This window comes from Colossoma macropomum, unplaced genomic scaffold (assembly GCF_904425465.1).
Source record: "Colossoma macropomum unplaced genomic scaffold, Colossoma_macropomum, whole genome shotgun sequence".
Lineage (NCBI taxonomy): Eukaryota > Metazoa > Chordata > Actinopteri > Characiformes > Serrasalmidae > Colossoma > Colossoma macropomum.
The window spans coordinates 32,248,533-32,265,845 of NW_023494796.1; the positions used below are offsets into that span (position 1 = coordinate 32,248,533).

General features: G+C 39.6%; 2 protein-coding genes across 2 annotated transcripts in view; one reads left to right on the forward strand and one right to left on the reverse strand.

Annotated features, from left to right (window-relative positions):
* The window catches only part of adgrb3 (adhesion G protein-coupled receptor B3), a 994,217-nt gene that overhangs the window by 126,781 nt on the left and 850,123 nt on the right, over positions 1 to 17,313 (reverse strand). The window lies entirely within an intron of this gene.
* Positions 1 to 17,313, forward strand: part of LOC118816770 (kelch-like protein 33) — a 34,451-nt gene that overhangs the window by 5,260 nt on the left and 11,878 nt on the right. Inside the window, exons 2-4 of the mRNA XM_036583356.1 lie at positions 135 to 922; positions 10,078 to 10,520; positions 14,187 to 14,309. Of these exons, the coding sequence (XP_036439249.1) occupies positions 139 to 922; positions 10,078 to 10,520; positions 14,187 to 14,309 (1,350 nt within the window). The 5' untranslated portion in view covers positions 135 to 138. The remainder of the gene's footprint in view (positions 1 to 134; positions 923 to 10,077; positions 10,521 to 14,186; positions 14,310 to 17,313) is intronic.

The following is a 17,313-nucleotide window of genomic DNA, read 5'->3' on the forward strand; positions in this document are numbered from 1 at the left end:
ATCAACAAAACATGTAATTTAACAGGGAGTGTTCTAGCTTTTGCACATGGCTGTACATGTTTAAATCAAGTCACTGCTTCAGTGTTGATAATACAGCGTCTATATTATGTTACTTGGTTTTGTCCTCTCCTCAGAGCAATGTCTCAGCGACAAACCCACGAGAAGCAGCAAGAGAAACAGTTATCCCTCCGTCAGCGGGTGGCGCTGTTTCAGTCCACCACCCCTACCAATGAAAGAAGAGATGGAGGACGTGGTGCAGGTGGGACGAGGAAGGAGAGGACAGAGACAAACAGCCCAGTCTCTTCGTCTCGTCCTGTCCAAACAGAAATCAAAGATGGTAAAGCCTGCTCCCCCTCAGGCTTTAGCAGTGCTCATGTTCCAACTGGGTTTGCTCTGCCTCCAGACAGCTGCCATGACAACAAGCTCCGCCCCTTTCCCCTCCCCTCCCACTGTGACTCCCTCTTCACTTCTTTACGTGGCTTAAAAGAGGAGGAGCTACTGCTGGACTGCAGCTTACAACTTCCTAGTTGTTCAGTCAAGGCTCACCGATTGGTGCTTGCAGCTGTCAGTCGGAAGGCAGAGGCGTGGCTACTTTCGGGACAGATGGTGGTAACGCAGGTGAACTTATTCAGTGTTGAAGAATCAGAATGTTCTATAACTCCAATAGGACTAAAGGCTGTGTTGAACTTTGCTTACTACGGAGAAACGGATGTGACCTGCACTGAAAGCATAGATTTGGAGGAGATATTCATGGCTTGCAGGTGTTTAGAGGCAGAACGGCTGGCGGAGGTGTGTAGGGGTGAAGCTCTGCCCAGCGGGAGTGCAGAAAGAGGGAGGAGCCTCCAGGTGATCAGGAAGCTGTGGGAGAGGCATGTGGGCTGTGATGTCATCATAGAGGCAGAGAGTGGAGAGCGCTTCCCTGGTGAGCTCAACTTCTTCATGTTTATGTAACCTCTTTATCCCATCTTTATCTATCCTTGTGATAAGATGGAATGGAAAGGGCGACTCAGATTCAGGAAGTGTTTAAAGAAGTATTTCTGTGCTGGATCATCACAAAGTGAGAGAAACACATATAGAAACATCGATTAAGACATGCAGAAAGGTTTGTGGACCCCAGAGAGTTTTTATTTTTGTTACTGTGCCTTTAAGATTGTGTTGGGTAATTTACCACAGTATAACTAAGATAAAAATATAGAAATGTATTAAAAAAACACCTTTTCATAATTTGTGTGATGTGATATACCCCTGAACTTAAAAATGAATGAATGAATGAATGAATGAATTAATTAATTAATCAAAACATAAGTGAAAGAGTGGATTAAAATAGAGTAAAATCTTCTTAACAGGTCAATACATTCGCACAAGCACACATAACCTCACATACAAGGCCTTAACTAAGGCAACAGCTTAAAAAAAGAAATCAGCAGAATAAAACTAGTATAGTCAATACTAGTCCATCAGCACATGCCGAGACATATTTACAGCCAAGAGGGTAAAATGGACATAAATGTGGTTCCCAAGGTGGTTTGATTTTGCTAAAAAGGGCAAAATGGCTCCTCTTAACATTTGGATTGCGACCCCTGGCATAAACAAAGAAGCAGATTTCAGCAAGCATGTCTTGACTGACTGAATACATTCAGGGTTGGGGAAAACTACTTGTGCCAGTTTATAACATTTCCCTTCACATAACCCTCTGACTTACTGGCACTAACCTTTGTTGCTCTTTCTCTGGCCGTCTTCAGTGTCAAAAGAATGATTTAGCAAACAGATGTCGTTTTTAGCAAGTCAGAGGCTCGTGAACCTCTTGCAATAAAATATTTCTGTTTGATTAGGCTGTTTGATTTTCAGCTTCTTAACAAGCTTGTGAGATTCTTGAGATCTTCCGCAGGACTCGTATCTTTTTTAATGTGTTTAGAAAAGGACGTGTGTTCATATGATTTTAATTTTAGTGAAGAATTGTATTTCAGTTCCTAGAACAGTGAGAACTCTCATGCAGTCAGACACAAAATAAATTAAGTGAGGATGTTCTTGAACTTCTCGAGAAGTGTCACTGATAAGGAAAACAAGGCCTAATGTCTGTAAGACTCAGGGACACTTGGCTATGAGTGGATCTCTTGCACAAGGCATCATATTATACAGCGTAGCAGTGCGTCACTGTAAAAAATGAACCGTTCAGCCTGATGAAATGAAAAGAAGGGCCCATATTCTACATTTTTGTTGTATTTTATGTTTTTTATCCCTGTAGTCTACTTATGATGCTTCCTTCACTGGTGAAGGCCACGTTTGTGTGGGTTTATGCAAAAAAAACTACAAAAAAAATAATTTTACACGACCACTTTCCATCTTCTCTGTATCACTCGCACTCTTAAAAAAGACAGTGCTTCAAGGGCTCTTCAGTAAAGAAAATGGTTCTATGTGGAATCATGAGTATATAATGTGTGCACAGGTGCTCGAGAACCTGGTTAACTATGAAGCCTGTTTGCCACTTGGGAAACTTTAAAAAATAAATTTAAAAGAATAATAAGAAAGTTTCTCATAATTATGACTTAGGACACTCTAAAAAAGATGGTTCTTCAAGGGTTCTTCAGTATCTATATAGAACCTTGAACACTATATAGAATTAAAGAATCATCTGCATATTTAAAGGGTTCTTTACATCGTGAAATGGGTTCTTCAAACTGACAGAGAATGTGCTGTAGATGGTTCTATATAGAACGTTTTAGAATGTGGTTCAATATAGCATGTCTGTCTGCCCTGCGATGGACTGGCGACATGTCCCAGTGACCCCTGGGATAGGCTCCAGCAACCCCAGCAACCCAGAAGGATAAGCGGTTTAGTGTTTTATTGGTGTGTAGTGTGTTACAGTGTGAAGCTTGTAACGATAGAAGAACCCTTTTAGGTGTTTTATAGAACCCTTTTCAAAAAGGTTATATATATAAGCATTATACAGTACATTCGTGCACATTTTCCTCCAATCTGAAGAACCATTTCACGATGCAAAGAACACTTTAATCATGCAAAGGGTTCTTTGAGTGTTGATGGTTCTATATAGAACCATTTTTTTTGCTAAAGAACCCTCGAAGAGCCACCCTTTTTAAGAGTGTGGTTATCTGTGTATCATGGATTTTGTATTTTAGTTGAAAGGGTAAAAATAATAATACTAAATTAATATACAGCCATACTCTGCTAACATGCTGTCATTAAAAGGCTACAGTACTCTTATCTTATGGCCTTAAATGAGCTGAGGAATGCATGCTGACTTGTTTAGGACTCGAAGATTAGGACTATTTACTTGGGAATTCGAGACTTACCTTTCCTTGAATCGAGACTCGACTATCTTGGACTTCCAGACTTGAATCGAGACTCGACTATCTTGGACTTCAGGACTTGAATCGAGACTCGACTATCTTGTACTTTAGGACTTGCATCGAGACTCAACTAGCTTGGACTTCAGGACTTGAATCAAGATTCGACTATCTTGATTTGGGACTTGACTCGGGACTTAAGTGTGAAGACTTGAGACTTACTTGTTACTTGCAACTTGACCCCAGTGGTGAAAAGCAGATAGTCTGAATCTAAAGGGTTTTAACAGATGCATATCTGTAAATCACATCACTGTAATTAAGAATAGATAACAATTGGTTTAATACTCTTTTTCCTGGTGAGTATAGAGACACACATTTTGTGTCAATACAGGACACAAGTTTTTGCCTCAGTTTACCCGCAAGCTTATTGATATGGCATCTAATAGTGCAACCTTGTTGGGAACCTGTAAAAAAAAGGCAAATAAAAACAGAATACAATAATGTGCAAATCATTTAATTGACGTATTTAAGTGAAAATAGTTTAAAGACTTCAAAAAAGTTGGGACAGGGCAAAAAAAGACTGGTAAAGTTGTATAATGCTAAAAACTGCCGGTATTATTAGAACCCAGTATCTGATTGATGGCATCACATGGGAATTATGTAAAGAATTTTCCCATGACATAGTATGTGAACTAATGTCAAAATATTCCCAGGATGTGTGGAGGGGAAAGTGTGAGGAAGGGGAGATAAAAATGAAAAAGAAGTCTCCGCCCTCAGTGGGTGGATGTACGTATCAGTTTTAGTACTATTTAGCACAAGAACATGTCATTTTTGTCTCGAATATTTATTGTTTTACTTAAAGCTCACCAGTGTAGGTTATTTTTTTAATTACGCTATCAGAATAAACGTTTATTTAAACAGAGCACGTTGAGCATCAGACGCATCAGGACAAAGAACAAGAGACTAAACAGATTAATAAGCAGAGAAATTAAAGGATAAAACGTCAGAACGTCAAATTAGTGAAAAAATACAAAATAAAATTGAATTGAATTCAACTTGTAAAACTGTCAAATCAAAATGAACACATAAAATGAAGTAATTAATCAAGTCTGGGTAAAATAAGAAAGGAAATGTAAAAATGAAACTGAACTAAAATAAATAAAGAGAATACATGCAAAAAAGTGTGAGCAAATTTCCAAGTGTGGGTGGAAAAATGTTAAGTTGTAGTTGTAAAAAATGTAAAGAATGAAAAGATCTTACATCGTTAAGGAGAGCAATAAAATGCGTCAGGTTGTGCGGAACCATAGGCTGATTTGTGGTAAAGTTATTTTTACAGTACCCGGACTTGGTCCTGTCTCCATCGTGTGGAGACTGTTTTCTGTTTTTAAATGTTCCCATGTTGTGCTGTGCAGTGTGAGCACTCTGCAGTTTGATTGACAGGGAGCATGTGTGACCACTGGAGTAGGACAAACCCATGATGTAATACCATGATAGGTATGAGTGGAATGTCATGATGTTGCAGTATGTGTTGTATATTGTGACGTTTGACCAATATATCATGATGTGATGGTATGATGTAACGTATGTTGTGCAGTTTGATTGACAAGAGCATGTGTGTCGGGGGCCTCTCGACTCTGCGCTCTGCACTCTGACGCCTGGAGAAGGACAGTCCACGTCACACAACTCTACACCCGTCCACCCCCTTTTCACCAGACGACGCTCTCCGAGAGAACATTTCAGCCTCATCAGGGCTGCGGAGAGAGGATTGAGGGGTCATTTGTTGGTCAACGACTGTGCTGAATATTTTCTCAGACGCTGTTGTCTAACGCAAAGGGGGCGGAAGGGCGCAGAGGGGTTCGACACCCCATCCACCGTCAGGTTTAAAGATTCCACGTCCTAATGATGGACGTTAAAAGGGTTGTGTGCATAAGAATCGCTAAAAGCTTCGTTATGAACAAAACCTGTCCGAAAAACACGCAAACCCCACTACCCCACCCCCATCCCCCCTCCCACCAGTATGCTTAACACTTTCACGTTAACTCCCTCTGAAAGGTCGAGCACAGAGGGCACAACACCAAACACATTTTAGTTTTTAGTTGGAATAATCATATTTTTATATGAGCGACATAAACATCTCTGCTACAAACAAACACTTGACCTGTGTTTCCTACCTTTCAGTACAAGTCCACCCAAAATGAGGGGAAGTGCAGTGTTCCAGTTCAGCCCATGGGTGGGTTCAGTGTAACAGACAGAGGGTCAGTTTAACACCTGAGAGAAAAGTCTAATGCATCAGTGCAAACAGAGGTAATTCAGTATAATTCTATGATGTAAGAAATTAGAAGTATTTTCTAACTGTACTGCATGATCTATTATCATCTATAAGACAGACACACTGACGTGAGACTGTGTGTCAAAAAAGGACAGTTTTTGTCCAAATAAAAACATCACACATCAGTAAAATATTGAATATTGTTTCTGAATAACTACAGCTTTACAGACCGATAATGTCAATTCCATTAATGTACTTAATTATACTTATTAAAACCAAAATACTGACATCTGAGAGAGACTAATACAGCCGAAGAAAATCTCTGTTTTCAGATGTTTTCACTTTTTCATCTTTTTCAATCCGGAACAAAAAGACAAAATGTACTTTATTAGTCTTTGTTTACTAAAGGTATCTGAGCTGTAATGCTGAACTAACCCCGCAGTGCAGAGGCTGAACTCAAGCCCAGCCGCACTTGCTGTGAGCTTGTCAGCTGCTTCTAAACGGTGCTGCGTTGTAGGTAACAAGATGGTGATTACAGTTTTCGGTCATTCTACAGAAACGTCCATTTTTGTGTCCCTAGGGTTTACAGATATATTACACTTAAAAAAAAAAAAAACGTTAGGGTTACAACTTATTTATATTTTAAAATAAAATAATAAATAAATAATAATAAAAGTTATTTTAATAATTACACCTTCTTGAGCCTCAATTTAGCAGTACTGGTTTTTAAATCAATTATATAGAGTTCCAAGCACCACAGAAGTGTGAGGCGACATTTTGAAGAGAAAAAAAACCATATTTTTCTGCAGTTTTAACTGTAATAATCCCTACATGACTATGGAATATATAAATCAAATGACATAAAGAAAACAAATGCCAAATAAATATTATATATAATGAAAGCTGTTGTCCCCAGGAGTCGTGTCGCTGGTGTTACCGCGTAACAAAAAATCTCTTATTTTGAAATAAAAATCACACTGATGACATCACTCGACTTCCTTTTACCTGTTTTCTGAGGATCTATGAAGAAAAGCTCATGGTGAGTCCACTGTGTCTTTCAGTTATCAGAGATTTTCTCATTTAGCTCATGATTCCATATGAAGCTTTTAGCTGAAGTCACTGGTGTGACCGACTTTATTCTTACGCAATTGTGACAAAATAGAATACAAATGGATTAAATTCCATATTTTAGTGGATATTCCATGATTGACAACATGTGGTTTGATGCTCTGTAGCAGCCATTCTGTAAAATGCATTGTTCATTAAAATGTCTCTGGTGTTCCCTTTATTATGTGTAACACCAATGAGGATCAGTAACACCAGTGACTCCTATGGGGAGATAGGAAAGTGGACGTTTCTGTAGAATGACCCTTATATAAGGTTGGATTTATTTGGATTATAATGGAGTAAATGGGACCGTTGAGTCAATAATGCAGAAGGTGGTGAACATTAAGACCTGTGGTTACATTTTGGCAGCATTCACCAAAAATTACCTCCAATTTGTGTATGTACTGCTTTTATTTGTTTGTCGTAGTTTTCTATCTTTTTCCATATAAATGATGAAACACTTGAATCTGATTGCGCTTGTTTACCTCTTGGGTGCATTTGAATAGATCTGCGAAAGATGCGATTGTAAGAGATCCGAAACGACTATTTTGTGCTTTAATAGCTGGGTGATTAAAATTTTTGCCAAAAATAATGCCATATTATAATTTTTATTACTGATTTTAAATACACAAGGTCACCTGATGACCAATGAGTCAGCCAGTTTACAATATCCTCAATTTTACCCAGAATGTCACTGGAGTCACCGTCACTGGTGTTACACCATATTCATACAACACCAGTGACGTGTAGTGGCACCAGTGACTAATGTTAATGTCATGAATGATCAGAACACTTGAAAAACTAGTAAATACAGAAATTGGATCTTCATCAATATTTAAATCTTTCATTGCTCATTTGGTCATTTTGCGAGCCTGGCTAGGTCAGCCAATCAGAGTGCAGGAGAGGCAGAGGAAGTAGAGGCAACGTACAGGTTCAGGTAAAGCTGCTTACTTGGCATGAAAACATGAAACGTACCCTCCTCAGTCCTAAGAGTGGTGTTCTTGTAAAGAAATATTGACTGTATTGAAATGATCTTACATGGAATATTAGAATAATTCATATTTGCACTATTTTTTATCTCAGTAGTTCCATTTCCATGTTTATCATACAACAATTTAATACTATTTTTTACAAAACTGTCTATGGAGGTATGTTAAAATGGTTAAAAAATATCTGTATTTTTAGTGCATGTGTATAAAAGAGCTTTGGTAATATGATTATTCAAAGTGAATTACCTCAATACATACAGTCACATTAAATGTAAATGAAAAATAAAACTAAAGGAATGCCTCATTAAGGCATAACACAACAAATGAACTAAAACTTCACATTCTGTGTGTTTTTCCTTTCTTTCGTTTCCTTTGCCGGGTTGAACAGCTGCCCATCCTGTGCGTCTGATGCTGCTGCCTCTTATGCCTTGATCGGGTGCCACTGCTCGCCAGCCCTCTGGACCGGCTTGACCACCATCAGGCTTCATGCTGTACTACGCCGTGCAAACCTCACCCTCACATCCTGACCCCACTGATGCTGCTGCTGCCGCCGCTGCTGCTGCATGAACTAAACTAATCAAATTAATCATTTGCTCCACCTGTTTTCCCTGTTTTTGTACTAACAATGTTTACTATCTGGTGTCGACCAGAGGAGGATGGGTTCCCCTTCTGAGTCTTGGTTCCTCTCAAGGTTTCTTCCTGTTTCTCTTAGGGAGTTTTTCCTTGCCACTGTCGCCTCTGGCGACGCTCGTGGGGGCTTGGACCCGGATTTCTTTCTGTAATGCTGATTTCCTTGTAAAGCTGCTTTGTGACAACACCTGTTGTAAAAAGCGTTATATAAATAAACTTTGCTTGCTTGCTTGCTTGCTGTCACCTCACAGCCCGGCCGGGTGACCAGAGTCCTGTCTGTGGAGTCTGCATGTTCTCCCCAGTGTCTGTCTGGGTTTCCCCCCACAGTCCTAAGACGTGCAGTCAGACCAATTGGACACGCTAAATTGCCCCTCGCTGTGAATTTGTGTGTGTGACTGTGTATGTCTGTGTGTCTGTGATGGACTGGCGACCTGTCCAGGGTGTTTCCTGCCTTCTGCCCAATGACCGCTGGGATAGGCTCCAGCTCTCCCTGCGACCCAGGAGTATAAGCTCAGATAATAACGTGTGTGTCCAGATCTCTCACGCCGGACACTTCATTGCAACATTGCTCGCACTGTCCGACTCTGAAATGTCGTTTTATATGCTTTTGCATTCTACAAGGTCTAACACTTCTGATCATGTTCCCGGCGAGAAAGGTGTAGTCGGCCGTCCTTTTCCCATCGTCTCGTCGTCCTCACACAGACACGCAGCTTCTTTATTGTTGTCAAAATCACCATCATCAAGCGTGGACATCAGTTTTTGCAGGTGTGGAGCACGACAGCTGTCGCTCAGACATATTTCACTGGCTGGTGATGAAAAAGAAAGAAGGTTTAAGAGGCTCATACATGAGTACACTTTAGTGACACGCTGCAACTTGAAACTGTGTGCCGTTTTCACAGCTGATGGATCCCCTAATGCCCACAAGGTCTGCCGGCCAGATCAAGCCCACAACACAATCCGAAAGTATTTCATTTTTGTATTAATATTAGCTCGTTTCACAACTACTACTATGGGACAGTGGTTACACCTCAATTCTACACACAATTCTTTCACACCTGTCATATCACCAAAAACACTAACTGTAGTTCAGCTGATAAATACACTGATCAGGCATAACATTATGACCACCTCCTTGTTTCTACACTCATTGTCCATTTTATCAGCTCCACTTACTATATAGGTGCACTTTGTAGTTCTACAGTTACAGACTGTAGTCCATCTGTTTCTCTGATACTTTGTTAGCCCCCTTTTACCCTGTTCTTCAGTGGTCAGGACCCCCATGGACCCTCACAGAGCAGGTACTATTTGGGTGGTGGATCATTCTCAGCACTGCAGTAACACTGATGTGGTGGTGGTGTGTTAGTGTGTGTTGCGCTGGTCTGAGTGGATCAGACACAGCAGTGCTGCCGGAGTTTTTAAACACCTCAGTGTCACTGCTGGACTGAGAATAGTCCACCAACCAAAATATCCAGCCAACAGCGTCCTGTGGGCAGCGTCCTGTGACCACTGATGAAGGACTAGAGGATGACCAGCACAAACTGTGCAGCAGCAGATGAGCTATCGTCTCTGACTCTACATCTACAAGGTGGACTTACAAGGTAGGAGTGTCTAATAGAGTGGACAGTGAGTGGACACAGTGTTTAAAAACTCCAGCAGCACTGCTGTGTCTGATCCACTCGTACCAGTGCAACACCCCGTGGAGTTTTTTTTTTTAGATTGAATCATTGCAATCTGAAGGCACATATGCTAAACACTGTTTCTGACCCCCCCGTCTTAGCCCATCGCGTCATCCTCGCTGCTGGAGGGGACTACTTTCGGGCCCTCTTCTGCGGAGGGTTACGTGAGTCTGAAGAGGAGGTGGTGCGTCTGCGAGGCGTTGAAGCCAGCGTGCTGCGATCACTGCTCGACTTCATCTACTCCGGACAGCTAAAGCTGGGCTGGCAAAATGTGTGGGACCTCACGGAAGCAGCCATGCAGTTTCAGCTGCAGGGGGCGCTCACGCTCTGCCTAAACTTCCTACAGGATTACATGGATGACGGTTCATGTTTGGACGCGTTGTCTCTCGCTGAGACTTACGGCCTGGAACAGCTGGGCAGGGCAGCAGAGGACTACGCTCTAGCCCACTTTCAGAGGGTCTCAGAGGGGGAGAGGTTCAAGGATCTCTCCTGCTCCCTGCTGGAACGTCTGCTGGAGAGAGATGCACTGAGCGCAGACAGTGAGGTGAGGCCAGAAACCTAAACTTCTGAGTTGCCAGTTTATTAAGTACAGGGTTGGGCGATAAGGCAAAAATATCATATCATTTATATTTACAGCATTTGGCAGACACCTTTATCCAGAGCGACTTCCAGTTTACAATGGTGGGCGAAGTGTTTGGAGTCTAGCCCAAGGACTCTTTATTGGTATAGCGTAGGGCGCTTGCCCAGGCAGGGGGTCAAACCCTAGTCTACCGCACAGAGGGCAAAGGTGATACCCACTACACTATAACAACCACTCATCTCATGATACTTAAAGAAATTTTCGCAACACACGATATGTATCATAATATTTTAATACGCAGACACAATTCACTACTCGTGCCACATTAAAAAACGGCCACCACAAACCCTGGGCTCTAATTTACACATACTGTACACTCTTAAAAAAGATGGTTCTTCAGGGGGTCTTTAGTAAAGAAAACGGTTCTATATAGAACCATGAACACTTAAAGAAGCTTTGCATGATTAAAGGATTCTTTGCGTCATAAAGTAGTTCTTCAGATTGGTGGAAAATTTTCTGTAGATGGTTTTTTACATTATCTTTTTGAAAAGGGTTCTATGTAGCACCCAAAGGGGTTCTTTTATTGTTAGAAGTTTGATATTGTGGGTGCTATATAGAACCATTTTCAAAACGACTCAATTTCAAAACATTCTCCATTAATCTCAAGAGCCATTTGATGATGCCAAAAACACTTTAATCAGGCAAAGGGTTCTTTCAGTGTTCATGGTTTTATATAGAACCATTTTCTTTACTAAGGAACCTTTGAAGAACGACCCTTTTTAAGAGTGCACTGCACTAAATCCAACAAACAGGACTAATTATGTTCTCCTTTAAATGAAACGTGCAGTTAGTCAGCGTTCATTAAGGACCTCCGATATGCCCAGAAAAGCATATTGTGTATCACAATAATAAAATCTATGATGATAACGATAATATAATGTCATATTGGCCACTTCTAGAACTGGATGATTACACAATACATATGTCATTTATATATGTCATAACATTTATGTTTTCTGACCTGATAATTTGGAACAGTAGAAGTAGTGCTAAATGTAAAAAATACTGTCAAAAACTATAAATAGAATGATTTATATTGAACATTTCAAACACTGCACTGCATTAAATCCAATTAAATAGAACTAATTATGCTCTCTTTGCAATCAAACATGCAGTTGGAAAGTGTTGTAACCATTAATGATATCCAGCATAGGCTCAGAAAAACTTGGTTTGATGTAATTTATCATGATATCGGTAAATATCATCATACTGCCCAGCCCTGCTCACCTCTACTGGCCACTTTATCAGAAACACCTACCACATTGGTACACTTTGTAGATATACAGTTACCGAATGCACACGCAACCCCTGCTGGACCTCACTGACCTGATATAATTGCTTAAGTGTAACGCATTTTTATGGGCCTTTTGTTGTTTGGTCTTTCTGTGTTACATTGTATGTTAAACATAATCCAATCCCAGTCAGTCATAACAGTCATGTTAGATTTTATAGCATGGATGTCTGAAAATTGCATAGATTTTATGCATCAAATTTACCCAGAGAAACTTCTGATTGGGTGTCCAATGTTGTTCATTCAGGGGCAAAGTGGCTACAGGTTTTCATTCCAATCAAGCTCAAGCACACCTGATTCCCCTTGTTTGATCAATTAGTATCGGTCTTGTAGTCCTGTGGCCACACCGGCCCTCTGTTAATTAGATTTGGACACTGTTTGGTTAGAACATTTAGCCCCCATTATTATGAGTGCTAACCAAGCTATAATCCGGATATAAAAGGGCACATTGGTGTGAAATCTGGAACTATTTAATCTACTTTAATCTTTTGTATTACTTTTTGTTCATTTTAATGCATTCATTTTTGTTTGTATTTATTCGAATGTTATATAGTGTTTTAGAGCTTAAAACTCACTTATATGGTTTTAAACAACTTGATTAGGTTCCTAAGACTTGTGTGCAGTACTGTAAAGATTACAAATGGAAACATCAAGTGTAACAGATTACTCTCAGTGGACACCGGACACAATACACAACAATATATAACAGCACAGCTAAGAAAGCAGAGTGACCCATGACAGGCGGATTTTCTGTTTGAGAGGCTTCTGCACAATTAAAAACTCTTTATTCACTCTAATACTATATAGAAAGCAAAACATTGATTAACTGCTAAAATATTGCAATATTTTTTGGGTTCACAACCATCACTGATTGCGCAAGAGTCCTAAAAGATGATTAAAAAAAACAATGAAAAAAATAATTAAGTATTTAGATCTTAAATATTCACAAGGTTTATGTTCTGATCTATTTACACCCGAGGCATTAACAGAGATGATAATAATGAGCTAAATTTATCGCTGTTGTTAGAAGAAAACCTTGTATCTCCAAAACGGTAACTTTACAGAAAACTTTTAATGTAAGTCAATGGAACCAGAGTTTTTTCCAAGTCATTTTGGGCCGTTTCTTTTGGTCCATTTATTGTGAAATTTACACACAATGTAAAGGGTAATATGTGTTTTCAAATTATGTTAAAAACTGAAAAACGACAAAAATGGAGATACAAGGTTTTCTTCCGACAGCAGCGAAATACAAAATCATGATTTATAGGGATCTTTCTGTTGGGAGGAGTCTGTCCCAAACCTTAACCCCTAAATTTACACTTCTGAAAATAATACTTACAATTTTTATCACTGTTGTTTAAAGTATCGTTTTGTAGGGCTGGGCAGTTTGACGATATCATTATTGTGATAAATTATGTCACAATACAATGCAATATCGTTTCTGAATGTATCATGTGTATCATCAGTATGTTAACACTGAACAACTGCATGTTTCATTATAAACAGAGCAAAATTAGTCAGTTTAACTGGTTTCAGTGCCAAATACTGAATAAAAATCACTATGTTCACAGTTTTTTTATAGCATTTTATAAAATGTAGCTCTACTGGTTCCTTTTTCTCTGTTGTAACTGATCAGATGTCTGAAAAAATAAATATTGTGACATATTGTGTATCGTATAAATTGAAGAATCGCAGTATTATATTTTTGCCAAATCGCCAGCCTCTATTTTTGATTTCTTTTAATGATCCAGATGCAACAAATGGCAATAGCAGTAGTGATGCAGGTCAGTGCACAACAGACACAAGTGTATGTGTCATGTCGATACAATATGTGCAATAATGATGAATGTATAGCAACAGAAAATGTTTGGAAATGCTAGTATGTATGGTGTATGAATATCCGTGCATGAATAGTCTTAATATGTACTTTTTAAAATAGATTTTTGTCATTTTACACTTCTAACACCATCAGGTACTGCACCTTAAATTTCTTTGTACTGCTCTGCAATGACAACAAAGACGTTCTGTTCTATTCTAAGTAATATTTTCTAGGTCCACGTTCTCCATTACTGACTGTGCAAGATTCTTAAAAGGTCATATTTCACTGTAAATGTCTGATGACGGCAATTTCATGACATTTATCTATAAACACTAAGCACATCTTGTTGATGTTTCTATTACCCACCTCCAGCTAGACTTTCTTTAGTTGACTGTTCATGTCTAAATGGGCTCTTCACAGCGTAATTATACTCACTGCATCTCCTCCGCTCTCTCTGTAGGTGGCAGTGTTCAGAGCAGCAGTGACGTGGGTAGAGGAGGAGAAAGCGCAGAGGTTGGGCAGTCTTCCAGGACTTCTCCAGCGGATCCGCTTTCCCCTGATGACCCATCGAGAGCTGATGGAGGTACAGCAGTATAAGGATCGGAATTTAAATAAGAATTCTGGTAAATCTGTCATATTGACATGAATGTAGGACAGAGGCGACTGATGGCAGAGCACCTTTTCTGAGAAGCTTGATAATATTAAATACATGGAAATGCTGTAGTAACCCAGGATCTTCAAATACACATACAAATAATGCACTACAGACTTAAAGCAATGTTCCTCCTATTTAAAAACTATTCTGCTCACAGCTGGAGCTGGGCGATATGATGATATTTATCATTATCGTGATTATTTAAATCACAGTATGCTTTTTCTGGGCATACTGAGGATATTGTCAGTAGTTTAAAAACACTGACCTACTGCATGTACATTATCAGTCCTGCTTAATATGTTTTTTTTTGATAGTTTTATTTAAATGTGACACTTCTGGTTGTTTTTTGTCTGTTACAACTTATAAAACCTAAAAAAAACAAATTTCCTGACATATTATGTATCATGAAAACGTTTTGAAGGACGTTTTTGCCATATTGACCACCTCTGCTCCCAACACACTTCATTCAATCAGTCAGCTAATTAACAAGCCCTCTTGGTCACTAAATGTTGAGTTGAATCAGGTGCGTTTGTGCAGGTACATCACCAAACTGTTCCTCCAGGAGCAGAACTGAATACTCCTGTACTAAACTACACAGAGCAGTGGTGGTACAAGACCAGGACTGGGAAATCCTGCTGTGAAGTTTAGAGATGCACTCTTGGGTTCAGCAGATTTTTGCTCAAAAAGCACAAATGTCAATTGGCCAATTTATTGTTTGTATTTTGACCAATCTTATTGCATTTAGGCAATACAGTTATTACAAAACCACTTGAACACAATTATTTGGGCTAATGGTAACCATTCTCCAAAGTGGTTTGCATTCAAAATACAACCCCATTTCCAAAAAAGTTGGGACGCTGTGCAAAATGTAAATAAAAACAAAATTCAATGTTGTGCAAATCATTTAAACCCTATATTTCATTGAAAATGCTTCAAAGACAACATATTAAATGTTGAAACTGAGAAATTTTATAGTTTTTGAAAAGTATTTGCCCATTTTGAATTTGATGCCAACAACACGTTCCAAAAAGGACGGGGGTAACAAAAGGCTGGTAAAGTTGTGTAGTGCTAAAAAAAAAACCTGCTGGTTGATTGACAACAAGTCAGGAACATGATTGGGTATAAATGAGCATCTCAGAGAGGCGGAGTCTTTCAGAAGTAAAGATGAGGAGGGGTTCACCACTCTGTGAAAGACTGCACCATCAAATAGTGCAACAATTCAAGAATAACGTTTCTCAACATAAAATAGCAAAGAACTTTTGCTTTTCATCATCTACGGTAATTAATATCATTAAGAGATTCAGAGAATCTGGAGAAATCTCTGTATGTAAGGGACAAGGCCAAATACCAGTATTTGCTGGCCATGATCTTTGGGCCCTCAGGCAGCACTGCATTAAAAACAGACATGATTCTGTAGTGGAAATCACTGCATGGGCTCAGAAACACTTCTGAAAACCACTGTCTGTGAACACAGTTCATCACTGCATCCACAAATGCAAGTTAAAACTCTAAACTCTGTATTTCAGCTCCGTATTAAAAGAGCCCAGGTGCTAAACTGACCTGCCTGCAGTCCAGACCTGTCACCACTGCAAACATTTGGCGCATTATGAAATGAAAAATACAACAAAGGAAACCCTGAACTGATGAGCAGCTGAAATCCTAGATCAAGTAAGAACGGGAAAACATTTCACTTTCAGAACTACAGCAGTGTCTCCTCAGTTCCCAAATGCTTACAGAGTGTTGTTAAAGAAGAGGTGATGAAACACAGTGGTAAACAGGCCCCCGTCCCAACTTTGTTGGAACGTGTTGTTGACATCGAATTCAAAATGGGCAAATATTTTTCAAAAATAATAACATTTCTCAGTTTCAACCTTTGATATGTTGTTTTTGTATTATGAGAAAAAAAGAAAAAACAGTAAGATGGCTGCGCAAGCGACCAAAGAAACCCACAAATGTGAGAATTTTCTCTGTTAAAAATTATGATAACCACTGTTTTATCTAGTTTAATGTGGTTTTGGTTCTTTTCTTCATAACGAACATAAAAAATCTCTAGTAGCTAACATTTCCTGTCTGAACCACCACAATGTAACTGCTGCTCCATTTAAGGTGGAACGGGAAAATTCAAACAAGAGTCTGGTGAATATATAAGAATTAGGGGTGGGTGATAATAAATAATTGCCCCCCTCTTTGAAGGCATATGATCCCCTAAATGTAACTAAAGCCCAGCAGTGAGGAGCTGAACTTTACCCTCCTCTGCTGTCACTGCAGACTGGCAGGGTCGCCTACAGAGCAGCGCTAGTAGCTGTTAATGAAGTGATGCTCTTTTTATTTGAGGGTCTCATTTCAGAGGGAAGATTTCAACCACTACCCCTTATAACTCAGTTCCAAGAGGCAAGGAGACACTCGAAAACAAGAGGTAGGGGTAAAAATCAGAAATGGGACTGGGCCTTAAAAAAATCTAAACTGTTATTAACTACAGTTTTTACCGAAGCCCCAGGCTGACCATTTTAAGAGATGACTAGGACTGATATTCCAGTACATCCCAAACCTGACAGTAATCACACAGTTTACTCACTAACTGAGGCTGCAATCCGCCAATCTTTAGCCCGGTGCTAAAAAGTGGCTTCAAGTTTTTCAAGTTTAGCGGCCAATCACGACCCTCCCTCTTCCGTGGCCTGTAGGTGGAGCCGATCAGCGGTGCTTCTGCTAATCAAATTATTTTCTCTCGTCAAGTCTTATGTCTCGTAGCACCACTGTCCCAATCCCCACCGTAAAAACCCTTGGCTTAGACTACCTTAGAGAACCCTCTGCAGAGTTTAGGGTTCTGCCTCATTAAACGCGCCTGATTCAACTTATCAACTAATTAGCAAAGCCTCTGTGAGTTGTATTTAGAGTGTTAGAAAGAAAACTGTGATCCCTGAAGAGCTTCAGC